The sequence below is a fragment of the Salmo trutta genome, chromosome 39 (genome assembly GCF_901001165.1).
Source record: "Salmo trutta chromosome 39, fSalTru1.1, whole genome shotgun sequence".
NCBI lineage: Eukaryota > Metazoa > Chordata > Actinopteri > Salmoniformes > Salmonidae > Salmo > Salmo trutta.
In genome coordinates, this window is record NC_042995.1 from 60,580 (window position 1) to 86,344 (window position 25,765).

Genomic DNA, 25,765 nt, shown 5'->3' on the forward strand with positions numbered 1-25,765 from the left:
AGTATCTTCACCCCATACCTAGGACCTGCCAGTGGCTAGAAGTCTCTATAGTTTTACAACCTCTCCTCATGTGTAGCCTATTTCCTTCTGGGTTTCCTTTCAGTACCAGAGACAGAGATAGGGGTAAAGGCCTATGCAAACTCTTGGCTGTTTCATTTTAAGTGTAGTTCACCATTTTGCCCAGCAGATGTCCCACTTCACTGAGATTATTGTAGTACTACTTTAATACTATTGTTGAATTAGAATTTTACGATCTCAGATCCCTTCACCAGCCTTAGTATGCTAATCATGGAGACCCTGGAATCCAATCAAAATGGTAGATTCACTTTGTACGCGTTGTTTCAGTGAGACTGGAGATAAGAACGGACATCTTGTGAAGGTCACAGAGGAAGGTAGGAGGAAGGAGAGTGGTTTCTTTATTGGGAGATGTGGAGAGTAGATACAGTATCCATTAATTAGTCTAATCAGACTGGCCGCTACTCTCTGGACATCTTGTGTTCCTGCTGATCATTCTACACTGTGTTACGAACAGAGATATACTGGGGCTGTGTTCAGTAGGGAGGAAACGTTTTGAAATGGAGTAACAAGCACAGGCTAGCTGAACTTGTCCAATAAGAATACAGATTTTTGTTGCAAAATGTTTCCTAAAGTGTGCCCTGCTGAACACGACTCAGGTCCCTGTCTGTCAGTGTCACTGGGCGACGGCGATGACAGGAGGTACTGACTGTGACGGCTGGACCCACAATGCCATCTGTGTCTGGCCTCCTAAGTGGTCTCTTTGTTATGGGCCTGGTGGCTCTGGTCCTCTGTTAGCAAAGCTACAGACCCAGAGACAGACAGAAAAACTCATCGCTAATTCTCCTCTTTCTGACAGAAATGGCCCGTGTGTGTGTGTGCTTGCCTGTGTGTGTGTGTGTGCCCATGAGTGTGTGTGTGTGCATGCTCGTGTGTGTGTGTGCATGCTCGTGTGTGTGTGTGCATGCCCGTGTGTGTGTGTGCGTGCGTGTGTGTGTGTGTGTGTGTGCCCATGAGTGCGTGTGTGTGTGCATGCTCGTGTGTGTGTGTGTGCATGCTCGTGTGTGTGTGCATGCCCGTGTGTGTGTGTGCGTGCGTGTGTGTGTTTATGTATGTATGTACAGTTGTAAGTCAGAAGATTACATATACTGAGGTTGGAGTCATTAAAACTCGTTTTTCCACCACTCCACAAATGTCTTGTTACAAACTATAGTTTTGGCAAGTCGGTTAGGACATCATTTACCCACTGGAATACTTTGTGCATGACACAAGTAATTTTTCCAACAATTGTTTACAGACAGATTATTTCACTTATCATTCACTGTTTCACAATTCCAGTGGGTCAGAAGTTTACATACACTAAGTTGACTGTGCCTTTAAACAGCTTGGAAAATTTGTGAAAATTATGTCATGGCTTTAGATGCTTCTGATAAGCTAATTGACATAATTTGAGTCAATTGGAGGTGTACCTGTGGATGTATTTCAAGGCCTACCTTCAAAAATTGTAGACCTCCACAAGTCTGGTTCATCCTTGGGAACAATTTCCAAACGCCTGAAGGTACCACGTTCATCTGTACAAACAATAGTACGCAAGTATAAACACCATGGGACCACGCAGCCGTCATACCGCTCAGGAAGGAGACACGTTCTGTCTCCTAGAGATGAACGTACTTTGGTGCAAAAAGGGCAAATCAATCCCAGAACAACAGCAAAGGACCTGTGAAGATGCTGGAGGAAACAGGTACAAAAGTATCTATATCCACAGTAAAACAAGTCCTACATCGAACTGAAAAAGCATGTGTGAGCAAGGAGGCCTACAAACCTGACTCAGTTACACCAGCTCTGTCAGGAGGAATGGGCCAAAATTCACCCAACTTATTGTGGGAAGCTTGTGGAAGGCTACCCGACACGTTTGACCCAAGTTAAGCAACTTAAAGGCAATGCTACCAAATACTGATTAACTGTTTGTAAACTTCTGACCCACTGGAAATGTGATGAAAGAAATAAAAGCTGAAATAAATAATTCTCTTTACTATTATTCTGACATTTCATATTCTTAAAATAAAGTGGTGATCCTAACTGACCTAAGGATTAAATGTCAGGAACTGTGAAAAACGGAGTTGAAATGTATTTTTCTAAGGTGTATGTAAGTGTGTGTGTGTGTGTGTGTGTGTGTGTGTGTGTGTGTGTGTGTGTGTGTGTGTGTGTGTGTGTGTGTGTGTGTGTGTGTGTTTCCAGAGCCCAATGACACAGTGAGTTCCACCATGTCATGGAGCAGAATGTAGGACAACAGAAGCAGCAGAAGGCAGTTTGTTCTGTATGATGACACAGGTTCTGTTCCCTGTAACCTGTCCCTCACTCGTCATTGTCTTTGGCTGAATGTCACTGCTAAAGGTGAAATAAATAAAAATAAAAATAAAAAGGTTAATGCTGCAATCAAACCAGCTAGAGAGACTATAGAAACAGAAAGACTATAGCTAGGATCATCAATCTTCTGGTTTTCCATGGACCACAACATTAACGTTTTTTGCTGTGGTCGACAAAATGAGAAACGCTGATGGACGTTTGTACTGTTCTGGGTAAGTGATTCAGAAAACAAAATGCCTCATATTTATTCATAAGAGATTGAGGGGGTTTGAAGTTATTGTCGTTAGATGAAATTAACAGACTGTTGAACTGTAAACTGTAGAGGATAAACAATATGAAGATGTGACTGACTGACTGACTGACTGATTGTGTGTGTGTGTGTGTGTGTATGTGTGTGTGTGTGTGTGTTGAAAGGGGGGGTTCAGGTGAGGTGAATTCCTGAGGCCTGTGTTGAGGGGGGGGTTCAGGTGAGGTGAATTCCTGAGGCCTGTGTTGAGAGAGGGGGGGGTTCAGGTGAGGTGAATTCCTGAGGCCTGTGTTGAGGGGGGGGGGTTCAGGTGAGGTGAATTCCTGAGGCCTGTGTTGAGAGGGGGGGGGGGTTCAGGTGAGGTGAATTCCTGAGGCCTGTGTTGAGAGAGGGGGGGGTTCAGGTGAGGTGAATTCCTGAGGCCTGTGTTGAGAGAGGGGGGGGTTCAGGTGAGGTGAATTCCTGAGGTCTGTGTTGAGGGGGGGGGGGGTTCAGGTGAGGTGAATTCCTGAGGCCTGTGTTGAGAGGCAGATTAACAGAAGTTTCAGCATGTCTTATCACGCTGTCACCACACCAAACCCATTCCACCCTCCATCTCTCCTCTGCAATCTGCTTTATTCCTTCTACCATCTTATGAAAGGTTTTTTTGTTCACCCCCCCATTTATTTGTTCACCCCCCCCACACACACACACACACACACACACACACACACACACACACACACACACACACACACACACACACACACACACACAAGCATTCCCACCTATAGCAGACTACATTTAATAGATTCATGATATCTGTTGTCTGGGTGTCGGGTGTAGCAGTCCTCTTCCTACTGCTTCTTCTCTTACCCCTCTCTCCCTCTCTTTCTCTCTTTCTCTCCCTGTCTCTACACCTCCTCCACCTCTCCCTCTTCCCTCCTCCTCCTCCTCCTCGTGGTACTCCCATCAGCTCCTCTTTCTGGGTGTGTTTTTAAATCTGAACTGGTGGACATCACTATTTGTTTTAATGTGAATGGAAATAAAGGGGAGATGGGTTGGATAATTTACCAAACACAACCTGTTGCCAATGCTGATAGCCGTACACCTCTGCATATTTCTATTTCAGCTCATCATTTCCCCAGGTCTTTATATATGCTTCCCTGTGCATCAGCCGGCGTGAAGGGGATGACTGAGTTTATATTCTCAATCACATGCTGAAATGACTAGGTTTACGTCCCAAATGGCACCCTATTCCCTATTTAGTCCACTACTTTTGACCAATATCCATAGGGCTTTGATCAAAAGTAGCGCACTGTGAATGGAAAAGGGTGCCATTTGGGAAGCAACCTAGCTGACTAGAACTAACGTTGTCTTTATCCGAGGAGTTAATGTTCTCTCTGAGTTTATGATTCATTTGGGGACACTGCACCTGTGTTGCATCCTCCATTGATCCGTTTAGTTAACAACCTCATGTGCTGTGGAATGGTACTAACAGCATCCGTAATTACCTGGGTATTAACGTTCCTCTCCACGTTATTAGCATGGGCAGTGGCACCAGAGCAATATAGTGCACTACATAGGGAATAGGATGCCATTTGGGATGCATGCATGGCTTCCTCCCGGTCCTAAAAGGGTGACGTTCAAGATCAAGGTACCTAATCTACATTTCTAAATGATTGGACCTTGGCATACAGTTGAAGTAGGAAGTTTACATACACTTAGGTTGGAGTCATTAAAACTCGTTTTTCAACCACTTCAGAAATTTCGTGTTCACAAACTATAGTTTTGGCAAGTCGGTTAGGACATCTACTTTGTGCATGACACAAGTAATTTTTCCAACAATTGTTTACAGACAGATTATTTCACTTATAATTCACTGTATCACAATTCTAGTGGGTTAGAAGTTCACATACACTAAGTTCACTGTGCCTTTAAACAGCTTGGAAATTCCAGAAAATGATGTCATGGCTTTAGAAGCTTCTGATAGGCTAATTGACATAATTTGAGTCAATTGGAGGTGTACCTGTGGATGTATTTCAAGGCCTACCTTCAAACTCAGTGCCTCTTTGCTTGACATCATGGGAAAATAAAAAGAAATCAGCCAAGACCTCAGAACAAAAATTGTAGACCTTAACAAGTCTGGCTCATCCTTGGGAGCAATTTCCAAACGCCTGAAGGTACCACGTTCATCTGTACAAACAATAGTAAGCAAGTATAAACACCATGGGACCACGCAGCTGTCATACCGCTCAGGAAGGAGACGCGTTCTGTCTCCTAGAGATGAACGTACTTTGGTGCGAAAAGTGCAAATCAATCCCAGAACAACAGCAAAGGACCTTGTGAAGATGCTGGAGGAAACGGGTACAAAAGTATCTATATCCACAGTAAAACGAGTCCTATATCAACATAACCTGAAAGGCCGCTCATCAAGGAAGAAGCCACTGCTCCAAAACCACCATAAAAAGCCAGACTACGGTTTCTAACTGCCCATGGGGACAAAGATCGTACTTTTTGGAGAAATGTCCTCCGGTCTGATGAAACAAAAAAATAACTGTTTGGCCATAATGACCATCGTTATGTTTGGAGGAAAAAGGTGGAATCTTGCAAGCCGAAGAACACCAACCCAACCGTGAAGCATGGGGGTGGCAGCATCATGTTGTGGGGGTGCTTTGCTGCAGGAGGGACTGGTGCACTTCACAAAATAGATGGCATCATGAGGAAAGAACATTATGTGGATATATTGAAGCAACATCTCAAGACATCAGTCAGGAAGTTAAAGCTTGGTCGCAAATGGGTCTTCCAAATGGACAATGACCCCAAGCATACTTCCAAAGTTGTGGCACAATGGCTTAAGGACAACAAAGTCAAGGTATTGGAGTGGCCATCACAAAGCCCTGACCTCAATCCTATAGAAAATCTGTGGGCAGAACTGAAAAGGCGTGTGCGAGCAAGGAGGCCTACAAAGCTGATTCGGTTACACCAGCAGGAAGAATGGGCAAAATTCACCCAACTTATTGTGGGAAGCTTGTGGAAGGCTACCCGTGTTGAAAGAAATAAAATTGGAAATAAATCATTCTCTCGACTATTCTTCTGACATTTCACATTCTTAAAATTAAGTGGTGATCCTAACTGACCAAAGACAGGGAATTTTTACTAGGATTAAATGTCAGGAATTGTGAACAACTGAGTTTAAATGTATTTGGCTAAGGTGTATGTAAACTTACGACTTCAACTGTATACCAGCCATGGTAATAGTATTCAAAGTGTTTATCTTTTTTTTTAACATACAATAATATTTAATTCTGCTTGTTTTCTCCATATACCTGGCATAGTACCTGAGGGATCTTTGTTATAGTCACCTTGGCATAGAGAACCAGGAGGTTTGTTCCTCCCATCAGAGGCTGCTTGGCATAGAGAACCAGGAGGTTTGTTCCTCCCATCAGAGGCTGCTTGGCATAGAGAACCAGGAGGTTTGTTCCTCCCATCAGAGGCTGCTTGGCATAGAGAACCAGGAGGTTTGTTCCTCCCATCAGAGGCTGCTTGGCATAGAGAACCAGGAGAGTTGTTCCTCCCATCAGAGGCTGCTTGGCATAGAGAACCAGGAGGTTTGTTCCTCCCATCAGAGGCTGCTTGGCATAGAGAACCAGGAGGTTTGTTCCTCCCATCAGAGAGAGGTCTCCTTGGAGGGAGAGACTGTGTGTGTGTGTGTGACTCACCATTATAATAAATCCGATAGACTCAAGAGTGGAAACATCCTAGAGAACGATGAGGGTAAAAAACAGGATGTAGGATGTAGTTTCAGGTTGTATGAACATAGTGAACATGTGGATTATCATTGATACAGTGTCTGACGGATCTCTGTAGACACACACACACACACACACACACACACACTCTCACAGACACATATGTCCCACAGGACGTCCTCAACCACCCTATAATCTACAACATCTGTTAGGAAATGGATGGTTTCCTTCTATTTAATGGGAAAGCCAATACACAGCCCAGCTCATTAAAATACTATCACAATCCATCAGGACTTAATACAAACACCATCAATCATAATATTGAGTCACCATCCTTATGAAATGTCTCGGTCACTTTGGCTGCCGAGACTGTAAGTATCTGACAGACTGATATTGGCCTGGTAAATTATGACTGTATGTAAATGTGTTTGAATTGTTTTCTACGAGGCATCCAGGGGATACACCTAATAATACAACACATTTTCAGTTGAGTAATTGAAAAAAAAAAAACTTTTGAGTCCTTCATATTGTAGGTCTGTGTTGAATGAGGGTATTTACTAAATGCAGAGCGACATATACACTAGATGGTGATAACTGCTGAGGTATGACTCTAGGGGCTGAGATACGACTCTAGGGGCTGAGATACGACTCTAGGGGCTGAGATACGACTCTAGGGGCTGAGATACGACTCCAGGGGCTGAGATACGACTCTAGGGGCTGAGGTACGACTCTAGGGGCTGAGGTACGACTCTAGGGGCCGAGGTACGACTCTAGGGGCCGAGGTACGACTCTAGGGGCCGAGGTACGACTCTAGGGGCCGAGGTACGACTCTAGGGGCCGAGATACGACTCTAGGGGCCGAGATACGACTCTAGGGGCCGAGATACGACTCTAGGGGCCGAGATACGACTCCAGGGGCCGAGATACGACTCTAGGGGCTGAGATACGACTCTAGGGGCTGAGATACGACTCTAGGGGCTGAGATACGACTCTAGGGGCTGAGATACGACTCCAGGGGCTGAGATACGACTCTAGGGGCTGAGGTACGACTCCAGGGGCTGAGATACGACTCTAGGGGCTGAGATACGACTCTAGGGGCCGAGGTACGACTCTAGGGCCGAGGTACGACTCTAGGGTCCGAGGTACGACTCTAGGGTCCGAGGTACGACTCTAGGGGCTGAGATACGACTCTAGGGGCTGAGGTACGACTCTAGGGGCTGAGGTACAACTCTAGGGACTGAGGTACGACTCTAGGGGCTGAGATACAACTCTAGGGGCTGAGATACGACTCTAGGGGCCGAGGTACGACTCTAGGGGCTGAGGTACGACTCTAGGGACTGAGGTACAACTCTAGGGGCCGAGGTACAACTCTAGGGGCCAAGGTACGACTCTAGGGCCAAGGTACAACTCTAGGGGCCGAGGTACAACTCTAGGGGCTGAGGTACGACTCTAGGGTCGAGGTACAACTCTAGGGGCTGAGGTACGACTCTAGGGCCGAAGTACGACTCTAGGGGCCGAGGTACGACTCTAGGGGCCGAGGTACGACTCTAGGGGCGAGGTCGACTCTAAGGGCTGAGGTACGACTCTGGGGGCTGAGGTATGACTTTAGGGGCTAAGGTATGATTAAGGACCATAGTATGACTCTATGGGCTAAGACATGATTAGGGGCTAAGGTATGACTCTACGGGCTGAAGGATACATTTTAAGCCTGACATAAAGGTTAAAAGCATGTTTTAAAGTTTACTGATCTGGGTTGGTGCTTTAGCTGGCTAGTACAGGATGGTGAAAAAGCCCTGTCCAGTTTCCGTGAGATACCTTGAGGCTATAGGCCATCCTCCTTACCTCAGCTCCATAAATATCCCAGCATGCCTCAGGAGGGCTTTGCTGTGTCATTGGCTGTGTTTATACAGGTAGTCGAATTTAGATATTTTGTCCAATGATTGACAAGAGATCTGATCTGATTGGTCTAAAGACTAATTCGTTTCAAAATATCAGAATTGGGCTGCCGGTGTAAACACAGCCATTGTAGCAACAGGGGTTTGTTGAACTGGTCTGTCTGGAAGGATGTTCTTCACACACCAGACAGACAGACAGACAGACAGACAGACAGACAGACAGACAGACAGACAGACAGACAGACAGACAGACAGACAGACAGACAGACAGACAGACAGACAGACAGACAGACAGACAGACAGACAGACAGACAGACAGACAGACAGACAGAGAGAAAGAGAAAAAGAGAAAAAGAGAGAGACAAACAGAGAGAAAGAGAAACACAGAGAGAGACAGAGAGAGAGACAAACAGAGAGAAAGAGAAACACAGAGAGAGAGACAAACAGAGAAAAAGATTAACACAGAGAGAGACGGAGAGAGAGACAAACAGAGAGAAAAAGAGAAACAGAGAGAGAGAGAAACAGAGAGAAAAAGAGAAACAGAGAGAGAAAAAGAGAAACAGAGAGAGAGAGAAACAGAGAGAGAGAGACAGATAGAGAAACAGAGAGAGAGTGTATGTGTGTTTATTTGTGTGAGAGCGAGAAAGAGAGCTTGTGTGTGTGCATCTTTTTGTGCATGCGTACTTGAGTTCATGCTAGGTTGTGCATGAATTGGTTGATTGCAGGTGACAGGTTTCACACAATTTATCTTGGGCGTTAAATAGTGCATAACACCGTGTGAATGCCGAAGCATAGCCAAAGTCAACCTTGATCTCACACTAGGATGTGTTGGGGGGGAAGAGAGTACCGTAGCATCACAAGTCAGTGTGGATCTGGATTCTCTCTGACAGGTTTTGGAATAAGGGGTCAATGGTGGTGTGTCTCAGTGGTAATAACAATCTGATACCATTCAGTGAGACACTTGTAAGCGACACAAGCAAAGTGGGCAAGCTAGGACTCATACAGTACTGGTGATGAAACAGTCAAGCTGGGACTCATACAGTACTAGTGATGAAACAGTCAAGCTAGGACTCATACAGTACTGGTGATGAAACAGTCAAGCTAGGACTCATACAGTACTGGTGATGAAACAGTCAAGCTGGGACTCATACAGTACTGATGAAGAAACAGTCAAGCTGGGACTCATACAGTACTGGTGATGAAACAGTCAAGCTGGGACTCATACAGTACTGGTGATGAAACAGTCAAGCTGGGACTCATACAGTACTGGGGATGAAACAGTCAAGCTAGGACTCATACAGTACTGGTGATGAAACAGTCAAGCTGGGACTCATACAGTACTGGTGATGAAACAGTCAAGCTGGGACTCATACAGTACTGGTGATGAAACAGTCAAGCTAGGACTCATACAGTACTGGTGATGAAACAGTCAAGCTGGGACTCATACAGTACTGATGAAGAAACAGTCAAGCTGGGACTCATACAGTACTGGTGATGAAACAGTCAAGCTGGGACTCATACAGTACTGGTGATGAAACAGTCAAGCTGGGACTCATACAGTACTGGTGATGAAACAGTCAAGCTGGGACTCATACAGTACTGGTGATGAAACAGTCAAGCTGGGACTCATACAGTACTGGTGATGAAACAGTCAAGCTGGGACTCATACAGTACTGGTGATGAAACAGTCAAGCTGGGACTCATACAGTACTGGTGAAGAAACAGTCAAGCTGGGACTCATACAGTACTGGTGATGAAACAGTCAAGCTGGGACTCATACAGTACTGATGAAGAAACAGTCAAGCTGGGACTCATACAGTACTGGTGATGAAACAGTCAAGCTGGGACTCATACAGTACTGATGATGAAACAGTCAAGCTAGGACTCATACAGTACTGGTGATGAAACAGTCAAGCTGGGACTCACACAGTACTGATGATGAAACAGTCAAGCTGGGACTCATACAGTACTGATGATGAAACAGTCAAGCTGGGACTCATACAGTACTGGTGATGAAACAGTCAAGCTGGGACTCATACAGTACTGATGATGAAACAGTCAAGCTGGGACTCATACAGTACTGGTGATGAAACAGTCAAGCTGGGACTCACACAGTACTGATGATGAAACAGTCAAGCTGGGACTCACACAGTACTGGTGATGAAACAGTCAAGCTAGGACTCATACAGTACTGGTGATGAAACAGTCAAGCTGGGACTCATACAGTACTGATGATGAAACAGTCAAGCACACCTACTCTTATATCTCTACCCAGTACAGCCAGAAGAGGGCTGGCTTCCCTTCTGAGACTGGTTCCTCTCTACCCAGTACAGCCAGAAGAGGGCTGGCTTCCCTTCTGAGACTGGTTCCTCTCTACCCAGAAGAGGACTGGCCCTCCCCTCTGAGACTGGTTCCTCTCTACCCAGTACAGCCAGAAGAGGACTGGCCACCCCTCTGAGACTGGTTCCTCTCTACCTGGTACAGCCAGAAGAGGACTGGCCCTCCCCTCTGAGACTGGTTCCTCTCTACCCAGTACAGCCAGAAGAGGACTGGCCACCCCTCAGAGACTGGTTCCTCTCTACCCAGTACAGCCAGAAGAGGACTGGCCCTCCCCTCTGAGACTGGTTCCTCTATACCCAGAAGAGGACTGGCCACCCCTCTGAGACTGGTTCCTCTCTACCCAGAAGAGGACTGGCCAGCCCTCTGAGACTGGTTCCTCTCTACCCAGAAGAGGACTGGCCAGCCCTCTGAGACTGGTTCCTCTCTACCTGGTACAGCCAGAAGAGGACTGTCCCTCCCCTCTGAGACTGGTTCCTCTCTACCCAGAAGAGGACTGGCCCTCCCCTCTGAGACTGGTTCCTCTCTACCCAGTACAGCCAGAAGAGGACTGGCCACCCCTCTGAGACTGGTTCCTCTCTACCTGGTACAACCAGAAGAGGACTGGCCCTCCCCTCTGAGACTGGTTCCTCTCTACCTGGTACAGCCAGAAGAGGACTGGCCACCTCTCAGAGCCTGGTTCCTCTCTAGGTTTATTCCTAGGTTCTGGCCTTTCTATGGAGTTTTTCCTAGCCACTGTGCTTCTACATCTGCATTGCTTGCTCTTTGGGGTTTTAGGCTGGGTGTCTGTAAATCACTTTCTGACAACTGCTGATGTTAAAAGGGCTTTGTAAAATACATTTGATTGTATCCATTTTGTACTGTATGTGTTGGCCAACTCTATGCTTCTTGTTGCCATGTACCATATATGTAAGAATACTGAATTGGCCTCAGCACAAATACAGTTTGAATACATGGTGACTGTAGGGAAAGTGTAGTAGGATGTCCCTTGGGGGTATCCGTACCTATGTACCTATGTATGTATGACATGCGAGGGTTAGGTTAATAAACAGTCTGGAACTAGAACCTCGTTGTCGCCGCTCCTTATTTTAGATCATACTACAGAAAGAGCAAGAGGCTAACTGATGGTAGTGTCTTTACAATGGAGTAATCAACCAAGCTTCCTAGTGATGTAGTGAGGCTAACTGAATGGTAGTGTCTTTACAATGGAGTAATCAACCAAGCTTCCTAGTGATGTAGTGAGGCTAACTGAATGGTAGTGTCTTTACAATGGAGTAATCAACCAAGCTTCCTAGTGATGTAGTGAGGCTAACTGAATGATGGTGTCTTTACAATGGAGTAATCAACCAAGCTTCCTAGTGATGTAGTGAGGCTAACTGAATGATAGTGTCTTTACAATGGAGTAATCAACCAAGCTTCCTAGTGATGTAGTGAGGCTAACTGAATGGTAGTGTCTTTACAATGGAGTAATCAACCAAGCTTCCTAGTGATGTAGTGAGGCTAACTGAATGATAGTGTCTTTACAATGGAGTAATCAACCAAGCTTCCTAGTGATGTAGTGAGGCTAACTGAATGATAGTGTCTTTACAATGGAGTAATCAACCAAGCTTCCTAGTGATGTAGTGAGGCTAACTGAATGATAGTGTCTTTACAATGGAGTAATCAACCAAGCTTCCTAGTGATGTAGTGAGGCTAACTGAATGATAGTGTCTTTACAATGGAGTAATCAACCAAGCTTCCTAGTGATGTAGTGAGGCTAACTGAATGGTAGCGTCTTTACAATGGAGTAATCAACCAAGCTTCCTAGTGATGTAGTGAGGCTAACTGAATGATGGTGTCTTTACAATGGAGTAATCAACCAAGCTTCCTAGTGATGTAGTGAGGCTAACTGATGGTAGTGTCTTTACAATGGAGTAATCAACCAAGCTTCCTAGTGATGTAGTGAGGCTAACTGATGGTAGTGTCTTTACAATGGAGTAATCAACCAAGCTTCCTAGTGATGTAGTGAGGCTAACTGAATGATAGTGTCTTTACAATGGAGTAATCAACCAAGCTTCCTAGTGATGTAGTGAGGCTAACTGAATGGTAGTGTCTTTACAATGGAGTAATCAACCAAGCTTCCTAGTGATGTAGTGAGGCTAACTGATGGTAGTGTCTTTACAATGGAGTAATCAACCAAGTTTCCTAGTGAATGTAGAAGGGCACAGTTGACAGATGTTTGGCACCAAAGTTAATTTTTATTCATTTTTTACAATGTACAATATACAAAAATATAGAGTACCAAAAAATTCACAGTGTCTAAAAGGCAGTGATTAAAAAGTCTCAATTCACAAATCCAACAGCCATGTTTGTAGTTCTGGAAAAGAGCAATAACTTGTGAGCAGGACTTGTGAGCAGTACCACCTGGTTGATTGCGTAGAAGGGTGCAGAGCCCTCCGATTGGTGTTTTTCCAACATGCAACAGCAGCATGTCCAATCACGATGACAAAACGAAGTGAATGTGTCCTGTGAGTGTCCACAACGATGAATGTACAGTAATATTTATTTTTCTTTTCTTTTTAACACACACACACACACACACACACACACAAACTCATTGAAATACATGAAGAGGGTTGTATCTTGAGATTTGAGGGTAACAGATACCATGGCAGCTAAACCTATGTGTGGCTACATTACTACATCACAGGGCTGAACATTAATCTACATAATATCCAGGCTGGTCCCAAATCTGTCATTACTACATTACAGGGTTGAACATTAATCTACATAACATCTAGCCTGGTCCCAGATCTGTCATTACTACATTACATTGCTGCACATTATGTTACATAACATCTAACCTGGTCTCAGATCTGTCATTACTACATTACAGGGATGAACATTATGCTACATAGCATCTAGCCTTGTCCCTGATCTGTTTGTTCTCCTGCCAACCCCATTGGTCATTGTCAAGCCATGTGACAATGAGTGATGAGGAGTTTGCATGACAGCACAAACAGACTGGCACTCACATCAACTTCCATCGCCTTCTTGATATTTACAAAACATATGCATTTTTACAACTAGAAGCCTTTAAAAACACAGAAAAGCTATTCAATATACATTTTACAAACCATACTGACTTTAGGTTTCATTGCCTTTAGCATGGAAGAGCATCTATGAACAAATTAAGATTTGCTGTTTAAGAAAACATGACTTTGCATTCAGCGACTGGAGAATGAATAGTTTGAGAACCTTCACAGTAAACTTCCAGACTCGGTATCATTTAGGTGAAAATGTCCTACCATCAGCTCAGTATCATTTAGGTGAAGATGTCCTACCGTCAGTTCAGTATCATTTAGGTTAAGATGTCCTACCATCAGCTCAGTATCATTTAGGTGAAGATGTCCTACCATCAGCTCAGTATCATTTAGGTTAAGATGTCCTACCATCAGCTCAGTATCATTTAGGTGAAGATGTCCTACCATCAGCTCAGTATCATTTAGGTGAAGCTGTCTTACCATCAGCTCAGTATCATTTAGGTGAAGATGTCCTACCGTCAGCTCAGTATCATTTAGGTGAAGATGTCCTACCATCAGCTCATTATCATTTAGGTGAAAATGTCCTACCATCAGCTCAGTATCATTTAGGTGAAGATGTCCTACCATCAGCTCAGTATCATTTAGGTTAAGATGTCCTACCATCAGCTCAGTATCATTTAGGTGAAGATGTCCTACCATCAGCTCAGTATCATTTAGGTGAAGATGTCCTACCATCAGCTCAGTATCATTTAGGTGAAAATGTCCTACCATCAGCTCAGTATCATTTAGGTGAAGATGTCCTACCATCAGCTCAGTATCATTTAGGTGAAGATGTCCTACCATCAGCTCATTATCATTTTGGTGAAGATGTCCTACCATCAGCTCAGTATCATTTAAGTGAAGATGTCCTACCATCAGCTCAGTATCACATTTAGGTGAAGATGTCCTACCATCAGCTCAGTATCATTTAAGTGAAGATGTCCTACCATCAGCTCAGTATCACATTTAGGTGAAGATGTCCTACCATCAGCTTATATGGGGCTCAGATCTGTAACATGAACAACTTGAATGTGACTGGAAGAGATAGGAGTTGATCATCACTACTCTAATACCATCACATTGATACTCTCCACACTCACAGTAACATGTACAACAATGAATGGCCCAGCAAGACACGCACACACACAGTATGGCTGGTGTTAATATCTTCTTCTGTAGATGATTAGCATAACATGATCCATTTTTGTGGTCCAGTAATGTGATCCAGTATTGTGATCCAGTATTGTGATCCAGTATTGCGATCCAGTGGAAGTGATGCTGAGTGATCCAGTATTGTGATCCAGTGGAAGCAGTGCTGAGTGATCCAGTAATGGGATCCAGTATTGTGATCCAGTGGAAGTGATGCTGAGTAATCTAGTATTGTGATCCAGTGGAAGTGATGCTGAGTAATCTAGTATTGTGATCCAGTGGAGGAGGTGCTGAGTGATCCAGTATTGTGATCCAGTGGAGGAGGTGCTGAGTGATCCAGTACTGTGATCCAGTGGAGGAGGTACTGAGTGATCCAGTATTGTGATCCAGTGGAAGTGGTGCTGAGTGATCCAGTATTGTGATCCAGTGGAGGAGGTGCTGAGTGATCCAGTATTGTGATCCAGTGGAAGCAGTGCTGAGTGATCCAGTATTGTGATCCAGTGGAAGCAGTGCTGAGTGATCCAGTATTGTAATCCAGGTGATGACCCTATCTGCCACCATTCAATACACATTTCATCATACCAACATGGCAAACACATTTCTCTTCGGCATGATGATGAAACAGTGCCCTGACAGACCAACTGTATTCATCATGCTTCACGTCAAGGTTTGGTATACAGATCATTTTCCACATCCATAGACATTTCCAATTGGATGCGTCCATTTATCCATTTGAAGGGATGAGGGTGGTGAGACAGCTATCCATTTGAAGGGATGAGGGTGGTGAGACAGCTATCCATTTATCCATTTGAAGGGATGAGGGTGGTGAGACAGCTATCCATTTATCCATTTGAAGGGATGAGGGTGGTGAGACAGCTATCCATTTATCCATTTGAAGGGATGAGGGTGGTGAGACAGCTATCCATTTGAAGGGATGAGGGTGGTGAGACAGCTATCCATTTGAAGGGATGAGGGTGGTGAGACAGCTATCCATTTGAAGGGATGAGGGTGGTGAGACAGTATTGCTGAGCCTTAGCTGAGTATCTGGGTTGTTCAAAATACATGTATTTTTCTCAAAATGGCTCCTTTTACGTCGACTCTGAATCTCCGTCATTGTCATTTTTGGGTGTCGGTGCAGGTAGTTACAGGATTCTAAACCCCTTCAGAGGCCATGGTCACATCCCATTTGGCTTCCTATTCCCTACATAGTGCACTCCTTTCAACCAGTGCACTCCTTTCAACCAGGGCTCTAGTCAAAAGTAGTGCACTATATAGGAAATAAGGTGCCATTTGGGATGCAATCCAGGAGTCCTTGGGCTGCTCAGATGAAAGCAGTACCAGCCCCTCTCTCTTTCCCTCTCTGTTAGTCCACACTGCGGGAGCACCTGACCATGAGGCTGTTCTGATGCAGTGTGTCCAAACAGACAGGAGAAACAAGTTGGTGAGCAGGAGCATGACAAACGAGCCCATACTGTCAGTGTCATTGAGTTCTGCATTTTCACCGTCATAAAGTCGTTTTTTAGAGCTGGAAGGTGTCTTGGTCAGCATATTCCGGTACGGTATCCTTTGGAAACGGTTGACTTTGCCGTCTATATCGAATACAAACCAGCCACAATGTCTTATATTCTCCTCAGATCAAATGTGAAGTCTGTGGGTTTTTGTGATATACATGATCTGATACCGTAGAGTTTTACAGGAGACTTTTAACAGTGTTGTTTTAGAACAGATTCCACAAGTAGTGAATCTCCATACTGAACCATAAGGCTGCTACAGCCCAGCTCCCTCATAAGACTCCAACTCCCAGCATTCCACATGGTCCAGTCTACTTCCTCGTCTTGAGATGAGTTGCTGTACTGCACAGTAGAGTAGAAAAACAACGTCATAAAACAGTCATATCAACTGAACAGTCACAATGATACGAAATGATTGTCCTGTTGGTTGACAGGGACAGTTCAATCTCCGTCTGCACTGGTGATTGAGAAGAACGTTCATGGTTCGGACCTTGAGAGGACACACCTAGTTCAAGGGTCTGCCCGGTCGTTAACACAGCTCCCCCTCACTGTAGCAGAGTACACACTCAATTGAGGAGAGGAGAGGAGACGGTGAAGGGTCTGGAGTGCAGGAGTGTTTCCAACTTCCCATAGAGAAGAGAGTTGGGGGGGGGGGGGAGGGGGGGTCCTGTCTCAACTGTGGTGCATATAGTTCCTGCAAGGTGAGTCAGGATGGAAGGGGTGGTCGTATTTGCCCAGGGGTGCAGGGTAGTAGGTGGTGGTGTAAACGTTATTCTGGGGGAGGGAGGGGAGGGGCGAGAGGGACGAGGGGAAGAAGTTGCAGCTCTCGTCCGGGAGAAGGTTGTTCTTGTTCAGCGTCTGTGGAAGACAGACGGGAAAAGAACAGGGAGTGTTCAGTAGGTGCAACATGGGAGAAAAGGTTTCAAAAGGCAGGAGGCGCTACCTGATCTCATCCAATGAGAAAGCACATTTTTGTTTCCAGTTCCACTTCCCTGCAACGCCCTACTGTACCACCCACTAACACTCAGGGAGAATCTCTCTCCTCACCTCCTTCTCAAAACCCATTGGAGGAGAAGGTCAAAGGGGCGGGACCTCTGGCTTTGGGTTTTGAGAAGGAGGCGAGGACACAAGGAGTATGCAATTGAGATTCTCTCCCACAGTTACATCATACTGTATCTTCACACACAGACCCAATCAATCACACACAGATAGTATAATACATCAAACTGCATCAACAAGTAGACACGATCAATCACACACAGATGGACTAACGATCCCTTTCGGGGGTCTCAGACAGACAAACCATGGTGGTAATCGCTGGTAACCATGGAGAGAGGCAGACACAGGAAGGACATGAGGGAGTGTTTGTGTGTGTGTGTCTGTGTGTGTGTATGAGGAGACAGCCAGAGAGCAGACGTTAGTTAATTAATTCAAGTAATGGCTCGATTAATCAAACACAGCTGTGTGAGTCTCGCCCTCCTTTCTGATAGGTTAACAGGCTAATGAACACATTAATAAAGAGTGGGAGGCAAACAGGTGGTACATCACTGGGACATCACAAGGGCAGGACGGACGGACGGACGGACGGACGGACGGACGGACGGACGGACGGACGGACGGACGGACGGACGGACGGACGGACGGACGGACGGACGCAGCTACTGTCTCTCTGCCATTCTACCAAAGACCTGACCATTTGAGGTCTGATATTTGGTATTTTAAGCAGACCTATGTTCAAATAGTATTTACTTTCTTTCAAATTCTTCATCTGTGCTTGATTGGGCTTGCCTGATGCAATGGAACCAATGGAATAGTTCCAAAAGTCCAAACCCCACCCATCTGGCACTCCAGGCAGACTTAATTAAAAGTATTTGAAAGTAAACAAATGTTATCTATCTGAACCTGCAGGTCTGACTGCCCTAACGGACTGTTCCATTCCCTGTGTGTAAGGGTGGGGGGTAGAAAGAGTGGAATACTCCACCTTGAACTCCATGGGGGTGTACTTCTCGTTCTTTGGCGTCGTGTTGCCCTTATAGCTGAGGTGGTTGGGCGTGGTGGGGTGGATGACGGCTGACTCCTGGGAGGGCTTGTGGAGTCGTTGGCAGTAGGCGTAGACCAGGACCGACAGCCCCACCGCTGCAAAGAAACATAACACTCCCGTGGCCATCAGGTGGAACAGAGAGAAGGCTGGTAGGAGGAGAGAAAAAGAGACAGAGTTTGAATATTATTGGTATTATTTACTCCATCATTGATTTAATATGTTCCAATATGTTTGCTTTGGCAATGTAGTCTTGTTCCCAAAAATAGCGAGGTCAAACCTGTTTAAGGCTAAGTGCAGCTAAGCTAGTGGTCAGACCTGGGTTAAAATGCCTTATCTGTTCTTAATTGAGCTTGCCTGGCTAAATGGAACATTTCTAAAAGTGTAAACCCTGGTCATATAGCACTGCAGCCAGGCTAGAGCGGAAGCTAAAAGTCTTGGAAAGATTACAAATAGTATTTGAACCCAGGTCTACTAGCAACATTGCAATAGCTCCATAATGTTTTTGTCATGAGAGGATCCGCTCAAAAGACCAAAAATCATACTGAAACTAAAGCCTTGTTCACACTGCACGCCTTAAGACTCAAATTAGTTCTTCAAATCTGTTTTGGAATACTGACTGTCCAAACAGCAAGTTACAAGTGACCAAATCAGATTTGTGTGTGTTCAGACAGCAGTCATTTGCTGACATTGCTATGCTACTTGTCATAGTAACGACAGATGTGTGCGCAGTGGTGTAGGCTGATTGGTGGTGCTCATGCTTCTTATCACTCAGAAGTTATGTAGCAAGCTAAGGTGACAACAATGCCTCCCTGTTTAGAATTTTCAAATTCATAGTGGAAGTACACTTTTTATTTAAACCTCAAAGGATAAGATGATCCAACTTTCAAAACTAGTCCTTTTCGGCTAGCCACAGCAGTCAGCTAGCTAGCCACAGCCGTCAGCTGGCTAGCTGTTTAGCTTTCTAGCACATTCAGTAATTTGTTCTTAAATTAACAAGCTAATTAGCTTCCACATGGTCTTGTCAAAACTGTCAACCCACTAACTAGTAAGCAACAATATATACCAAATAAATCAAATTTGACCGTTCAGACAGAAGTTGCACAGTCAGGAATCAGATTTGTATCTGATTGCAAACCGCCTACAAAGGTGGTTTGAAATATGGCTTGAAATATTTGATTCCATGTACTTTTTGGCTGTTCAGACTGCAGGAAAAATAACAGATTCGGACCAGATATGGACTAAAATTGGATTTGAATCACTTCAAACTGCCAATGTGAACAAGGCTTTAAGGCTCTATTCAATCAGATCCGCTTTAGCCTACATCCACATAGCGGTTGTTTTGGCAGTGTCAGAACTGCGTTAGAGCTGTCACATCCACAAGCGGCTCCTGGCATCATTCCTAAAGCAGACATTGCCATTGGCTGAACGGTGTCGCATTAATAGAAATCCCTTTCAGCCTTGTTTAGAAGTTTTAACACTGGAATGTGAGATGTAATCTACACCTTGATTAGGCTGATAGAAATCCTCATTTTGTTTAATGATTTTTGATTTGAGCGCGATTATTTCTATATAGCCTACACTTTCTCATTCTGAACTTCTAATGCGAGTGGGATGGGGTGTGGCTTCGTGACAATGATCAATAGCAGCTGCTCCCTGATTTGACAGCTACAACACAGTTACACCTCCAACACCACAAATATCAGCTGTGGGTATTTGCTATCGCCGGTTAACGCTAGATCTGATTGAATCTAGGCCTAAAGCTTTTAGGAATGATAGCATTGTGTGTAATCATGGTGGCGATGATTCATTTGTGATGCAACGGCAGTGGGAAGGGCGTAAAACAAGAGGAGAGGGGGAGGGTGAGGAAGGGGGTGACGAGAGGCACGCTCCATGTCCTTGGGGTCCCTGTAACCCCCCACTGGGATGGTGAGGAGGGGGATTCTCGTAATTCACTTACCCCCACAACGCTGATCGTTATCCTGTCCAGGCAGAATGACTGCAGAGAAAAATAGAGAGAGAGAGAAAAATAGATGAAAGAAATAGGGAGGAACCGAGAGAGAGAGAAACTGTTACTGCAATGCACAATTCAACCAGCCAATAGAGTCAAAGATCCCCACAATCACAGAGTACCACTTTCTGCAGCAAAACCAACCAAGCACTGCCCATAAAGTGATGGTCAGCTGGCTATTTAGCAGTGTGTTCAAAATGTTGGGGGCTGACCTGGCACCTCGGGGGGCTGGCAGGGCCTGCTCGCGGTGGCATTGCCCTGACACAGGCTGGGGTCTGCCTCCCGTTCCCCACACTCCCTGCTGCGATGTTCCAGCCCCTCCTCGTCACACTCCCCCCACTCTGACCACACCAGCCAGCCACCTGGAGGAACAGCGGAGGAGGAGTGCAGGGGGTTGGAGGAGAGAGAGGAGAGGGTGGACGGAGAGAAGAGAGGAGGATGAGTTGTTGTACCACTAGAAGTCAAAGCAAAGCCACAGTGAACTCAACATAGCAGCTACATAACCTTAACATGACTTATGCACCATCATTTAGATTCAATTAGTTACTTTGAATGCTCAACATTTTTAAAACAATATTTGTATGAATGAATGCTGCAAATATGTGAACCTGTGCAGGATATGATTGAATGTTGTGTATCTGTGTATGACTGAGTGCTGAATATCTGTCATCTGTGAATCTGTTCATTCTGCATACCTTCACAGGTGTGTGTGTTGCACAGGGCCTCTTCAGTGTGCAGGCCGATGCAGATGTCACCTCCGTGGGCGGGGGCAGGGTTGCTACAGGTACGGGTACGCTGGTAGTGCCCACCTCCACATGTGGCAGAGCAGTGAGACCATGACGCCCAGCACGACCAGGTTCCTTTCACTGGACACACACACACACACCAAACTTTTATAGAAAATATAAAAGGTTTATTTCCTGTAGTCCTTCAGTCAGTATACAGGTTGAAAAGGGCTGATTTGGACACTGATAAGCACCTAAATTGGAACACAGTGGCTGTATAGCAACAGGTTATACAGCTCTGGCTCTGCGCTTCACAGCTCTGGATGGGTTTTGACTGACAGACGTTCTGAACTTCTGCACCACACGCAACAAGAAGTTGCCCCCATCCCTCCAGATAATTGGGCAACTTTTGCACATTTGTTGTCTGAGTGAGGGGAATGCTGTAAATGACGAGGACTCGATGTATTTTGAAAGAAGATACGTTGAGAATTATAATAAATACCGATTTGATGTCATCCAAGCCAAACACCCGTGAGTCCAAATGTGTACATCACATTTCCACATCATAAAACTACTGTCATATAGTATATGTTTATGATCACTATGTTGATGTACAGTTAGTTAGTTACAAGATGACATGGCGTTATACCCTGGGTTGTCCTGAACAAAATGAGCCTGTTTGTTGCATTGTGAAAAGTTGCCGTGGACCACGCACCAGAATACATTCATGACCAGTGGTGGAAAAAGTACCCAATTGTCGTACTTGAGTAAAAGTAACGATACCTTAAAAGAAAATGACTCAAGTAAAAGTGAAAGTCACCCAGTAAAATACTACTTGAGTAAAAGTCTAAAAGTATTTGGTTTTAAATGTACTTAAGTATCAAAAGTAAATGTAATCGCAAAAATATAATTACAGTTGAAGTCAGAAGTTTACATACACTTAGGTTGGAGTCATTAAAACTTGTTTTTCAACCACTCCACAAATTTCTTGTTAACAAACTATAGTTTTGGCAAGTCGGTTAGGACAACTACTTTGTGTATGACACAAGTAATTTTTCCAACAATTGTTTACAGACAGATTATTTCACTTATAATTCACTGTATCACAATTCCAGTGGGTCAGAAGTTGACTGTGCCTTTAAACCGCTTTAGAAATTCAAAAAAATTATGTCATGGCTTTAGAAGCTTCTGATAGACTAATTGACATCATTTGAGTCAATTGGAGGTGTACCTGTGGATGTATTTCAAGGCCTAACTTCAAACTCAGTGCCTTTTTGCTTGACATCATGGGAAAATCAAAAGAAATCAGCCAAGACCTCAGAACAAAAATTGTAGACCTCCACAAGTCTGGTTCATCCTTGTCTGGTTCATCCAAATGCCTGAAGGTACAAATCTGTACAAACAATAGTACACAAGTATAAACACCATGGGACCATGCAGCCGTCATACCGCTCAGGAAGGAGACACATTCTGTCTCCTAGAGATGAACGTACTTTGGTGCAAAAAGTGCAAATCAATCCCAGAACAATAACAAAGGGCCTTGTGAAGATGCTGGAGGAAACAGGTACAAAAATATCTATATCCACCGTAAAACAAGTCCTATATCGACATAACCTGAAAGGCCGCTCAGCAAGGAAGAAGCCACTGCTCCAAAACCGCCATAAAAAAAGCCAGACTACGGTTTGCAACTGCACATGGGGACAAAGATCGTATTTTTTGGGAGAAATGTCCTCTGGTCTGATGAAACAAAAATATAACTGTTTGGCCATCATTATGTTTGGAGGAAAAATGGTGCAAGCCAAAGAACACCATCCCAACCGTGAAGCACAGGGGCGGCAGCATCATGTTGTGGGGGTGCACAAAATAGATGGCATCATGAGGGAGGAAAATTATGTGGATATATTGAAGCAACATCTCAAGAAATCAGTAAGGAAGTTAAAGCTTGGTCGCAAATGGGTCTTCCAAATGGACAATGACCCCAAGCATACTTCCAAAGTTGTGGCTTAAGGACAACAAAGTCAAGGTATTGGAGTGGCCATCACAAAGCCCTGACCTCAATCCTATAGAAAATTTGTGGGCAGAACTGAAAAAGTGTGTGCGAGCAAGGAGGCCTACAAACCTGACTCAGTTACACCAGCTGTCAGGAGGAATGGGCCAAAATTTACCCAACTTATTGTGGGAAGCTTGTGGAAGGCTACCCGTGATGAAATAAATAAAAGCTGAAATAAATAATTCTCTCTACTATTATTCTGACATTTCACATTCTTAAAATAAAGTGGTGATCCTAACTGACCGAAGACAAGGAATTTGTACTAGTATTAAATGTCAGGAATTGTGAAAAACTGAGTTTAAATGTATTTGGCTAAGGTGTATGTAAACCTCCGACTTCAACTGTAGGTATCAAAAGTAAAAGTATAAATCATTTCAAATTCCTAATGTTAAGCAAACCTGACAGCATGATTTTCTTGTTTTTTACAGTTACGGATAGCCAGGGGCACACTTCAACACTCAGACATAATTTACAATCTAAGCATTTCTGTTTAGTGAGTCTGCCAGATCAGAGGCAGTAGGGATGACCAAGGATGTTCTTTTGATAAGTGCATGAATTAGACAATTTTCCTGTCCTGCAAAGCATTCAAAATGTAACTAGTAATTTTGGGTGTCAGGGAAAATGTATGGAGTAAAAAGTACATTATTTTCTTTAGGAATGTATTGGAGTAAAAGTAAAAGTTGTCAAAAATATAAATAGTAAAGTACAGATACCCCAAAAAACTACTTAAGCAGTACTTGAAAGTATTTTTACTTAAGTACTTAACACCACTGTTCATGACTCCATTCTATGCGCACCAAAATGATGATCTGCTTCTCTGAATTGCCTTGTGAAAACCTAACGTATTTTATAATTTAGCTAGTCATGTTGGCAGTCGAACAAGCTTTCAAATGATGCCCATCTGACCCAGATTGTGATGTATAATGGACTGTTTTGGAATGTGTAAACAACAACAGTACTTGTGAAGGCGGGGATGCAGGGTTGTGTTCCAAACAAACAACAACAAGGAGAGCTAAAAATAGCGCCTTATAGTTGAAGACACTTCTTAGAATTTTTAGATTTTGTTATCAACAAAAAGTACAGTAAATGTAAAATGCACATAAATTGGATTCAGTCTTGTGTCAGGTGAACTTGTGTCCTCAACTTTAGTCATCATTTTCCCATAATCTCCAAACTGTTCCCTTTAAACTCCTGCCATGGTTTTGCATATGCTTTCCATATTTCTTCTGTAAGAAACATTTCAATTTAGCCCAATCCATAAAGGCCCACGAGTGTAAGGGGTTAACTATTTATCCAGATACTGAGTTTTTTTTACATGTTTTCAGCACATGAAAACAAAACATTTTATTCATGCTTTTTAGACCAGTTTAGTGAAAAACACAGACTTTTAAAGGCAATTTACGCTTAAGCCGGCTTCAGCAGCTTTTACCATGAATGCGATCTCCGAGAACGTGGGGGAAATTGCCTTTAAAAGGCTATTGTCGGCTTTGAAGGAATCCCAATCTTGGTTCTACACTGCCCGTTAAGTTAATCGGTCAGTACAGTATTTGAGCAGATATACAGTAGCACTGGAGTAGTCGTTGTCTTACCTTGGCAGGGCTGGGAGTTGCCGTCCTGGGAGTTGCAGTCCTGGTACTCCGCTGGGGATCCACTACAGGCACTGGGGCTGCTCTTGCCCTCGGCTGAGGCACAGGTGCGCTTGCGCGTGCGGAAGCCTTTGGCACACTCCTGGGAGCAGGTCGACCATGTCTCCCACGGCGACCACCTGGTGCCACCTGGTTGTCGGAGCAAAGGTCGACCACTACTGCCTCCTCCACTGGTCCTGACCAAGTCTTCAACCAGAGCTGAACCACAGATATACTCATACATGAGACATTACAACACAAAAGGTGATTTACAATATTCTTTTGACTTCTCAAAGTCAAAAATGTTGTTTTCCTAATGGTATGGTAGGAAACAGAGAACAGCTCTGATAAACAACGGTCTTCTGTGACCTAAAGCTTGGCAATGAAATAACTGAAAATGGGCTGGTTCTAAGAGTGCAGAGGCTTCCTTCCTCATTACATGGTATGATAGTAACCTGTGCAGTTAGAATCTGGGCCAAACATTCAACTGTGGGGTAAAATCTGGGTTAATCGGTTCTAGATGAACTCTTTGAAAAGGGGAAAAAAAGCAACCCGTCACCTAAATTATGGAAATGACTTCAATAATGAATTGATAGCTTTTTATTTTCTGTCTGTGTGGTTTGAAACCAGGGCAGCAGTAATATTTCACACTGTCCATGTTACTGTGATGCCAGATGTCTCCTCTTGAGTCTAGACAGCGCCTCTGTGACACAGTGTTTGGACCCAGTGACAGCCTGTGACATGGTGTTTAGGCCCGGTGACAGCCTGTGACATGGTGTTTAGGCCCGGTGACAGCCTGTGACATGGTGTTTAGGCCCGGTGACAGCCTGTGACATGGTGTTTAGGCCCGGTGACAGCCTGTGACATGGTGTTTAGGGCCCGGTGACAGCCTGTGACATGGTGTTTAGGCCCGGTGACAGCCTGTGACATGGTGTTTAGGCCCGGTGACAGCCTGTGGCATGGTGTTTAGGCCCGGTGACAGCCTGTGGCGTGGTGTTTAGGC

The 25,765-nt window shown here is 44.5% G+C and overlaps 1 protein-coding gene across 1 annotated transcript in view; it reads right to left on the reverse strand.

Annotated features, from left to right (window-relative positions):
• Positions 1 to 12,808: 12,808 nt before the first annotated feature.
• The window catches only part of LOC115179220 (semaphorin-5B-like), a 59,118-nt gene continuing 46,161 nt past the window's right edge, over positions 12,809 to 25,765 (reverse strand). The window contains exons 15-20 of the mRNA XM_029740613.1: positions 24,727 to 24,981; positions 21,058 to 21,228; positions 20,575 to 20,724; positions 20,312 to 20,350; positions 18,295 to 18,500; positions 12,809 to 17,171 (exon numbers count right to left, since the gene is read on the reverse strand). Coding sequence (XP_029596473.1) covers positions 16,986 to 17,171; positions 18,295 to 18,500; positions 20,312 to 20,350; positions 20,575 to 20,724; positions 21,058 to 21,228; positions 24,727 to 24,981 — 1,007 coding nt within the window. The 3' untranslated portion in view covers positions 12,809 to 16,985. The remainder of the gene's footprint in view (positions 17,172 to 18,294; positions 18,501 to 20,311; positions 20,351 to 20,574; positions 20,725 to 21,057; positions 21,229 to 24,726; positions 24,982 to 25,765) is intronic.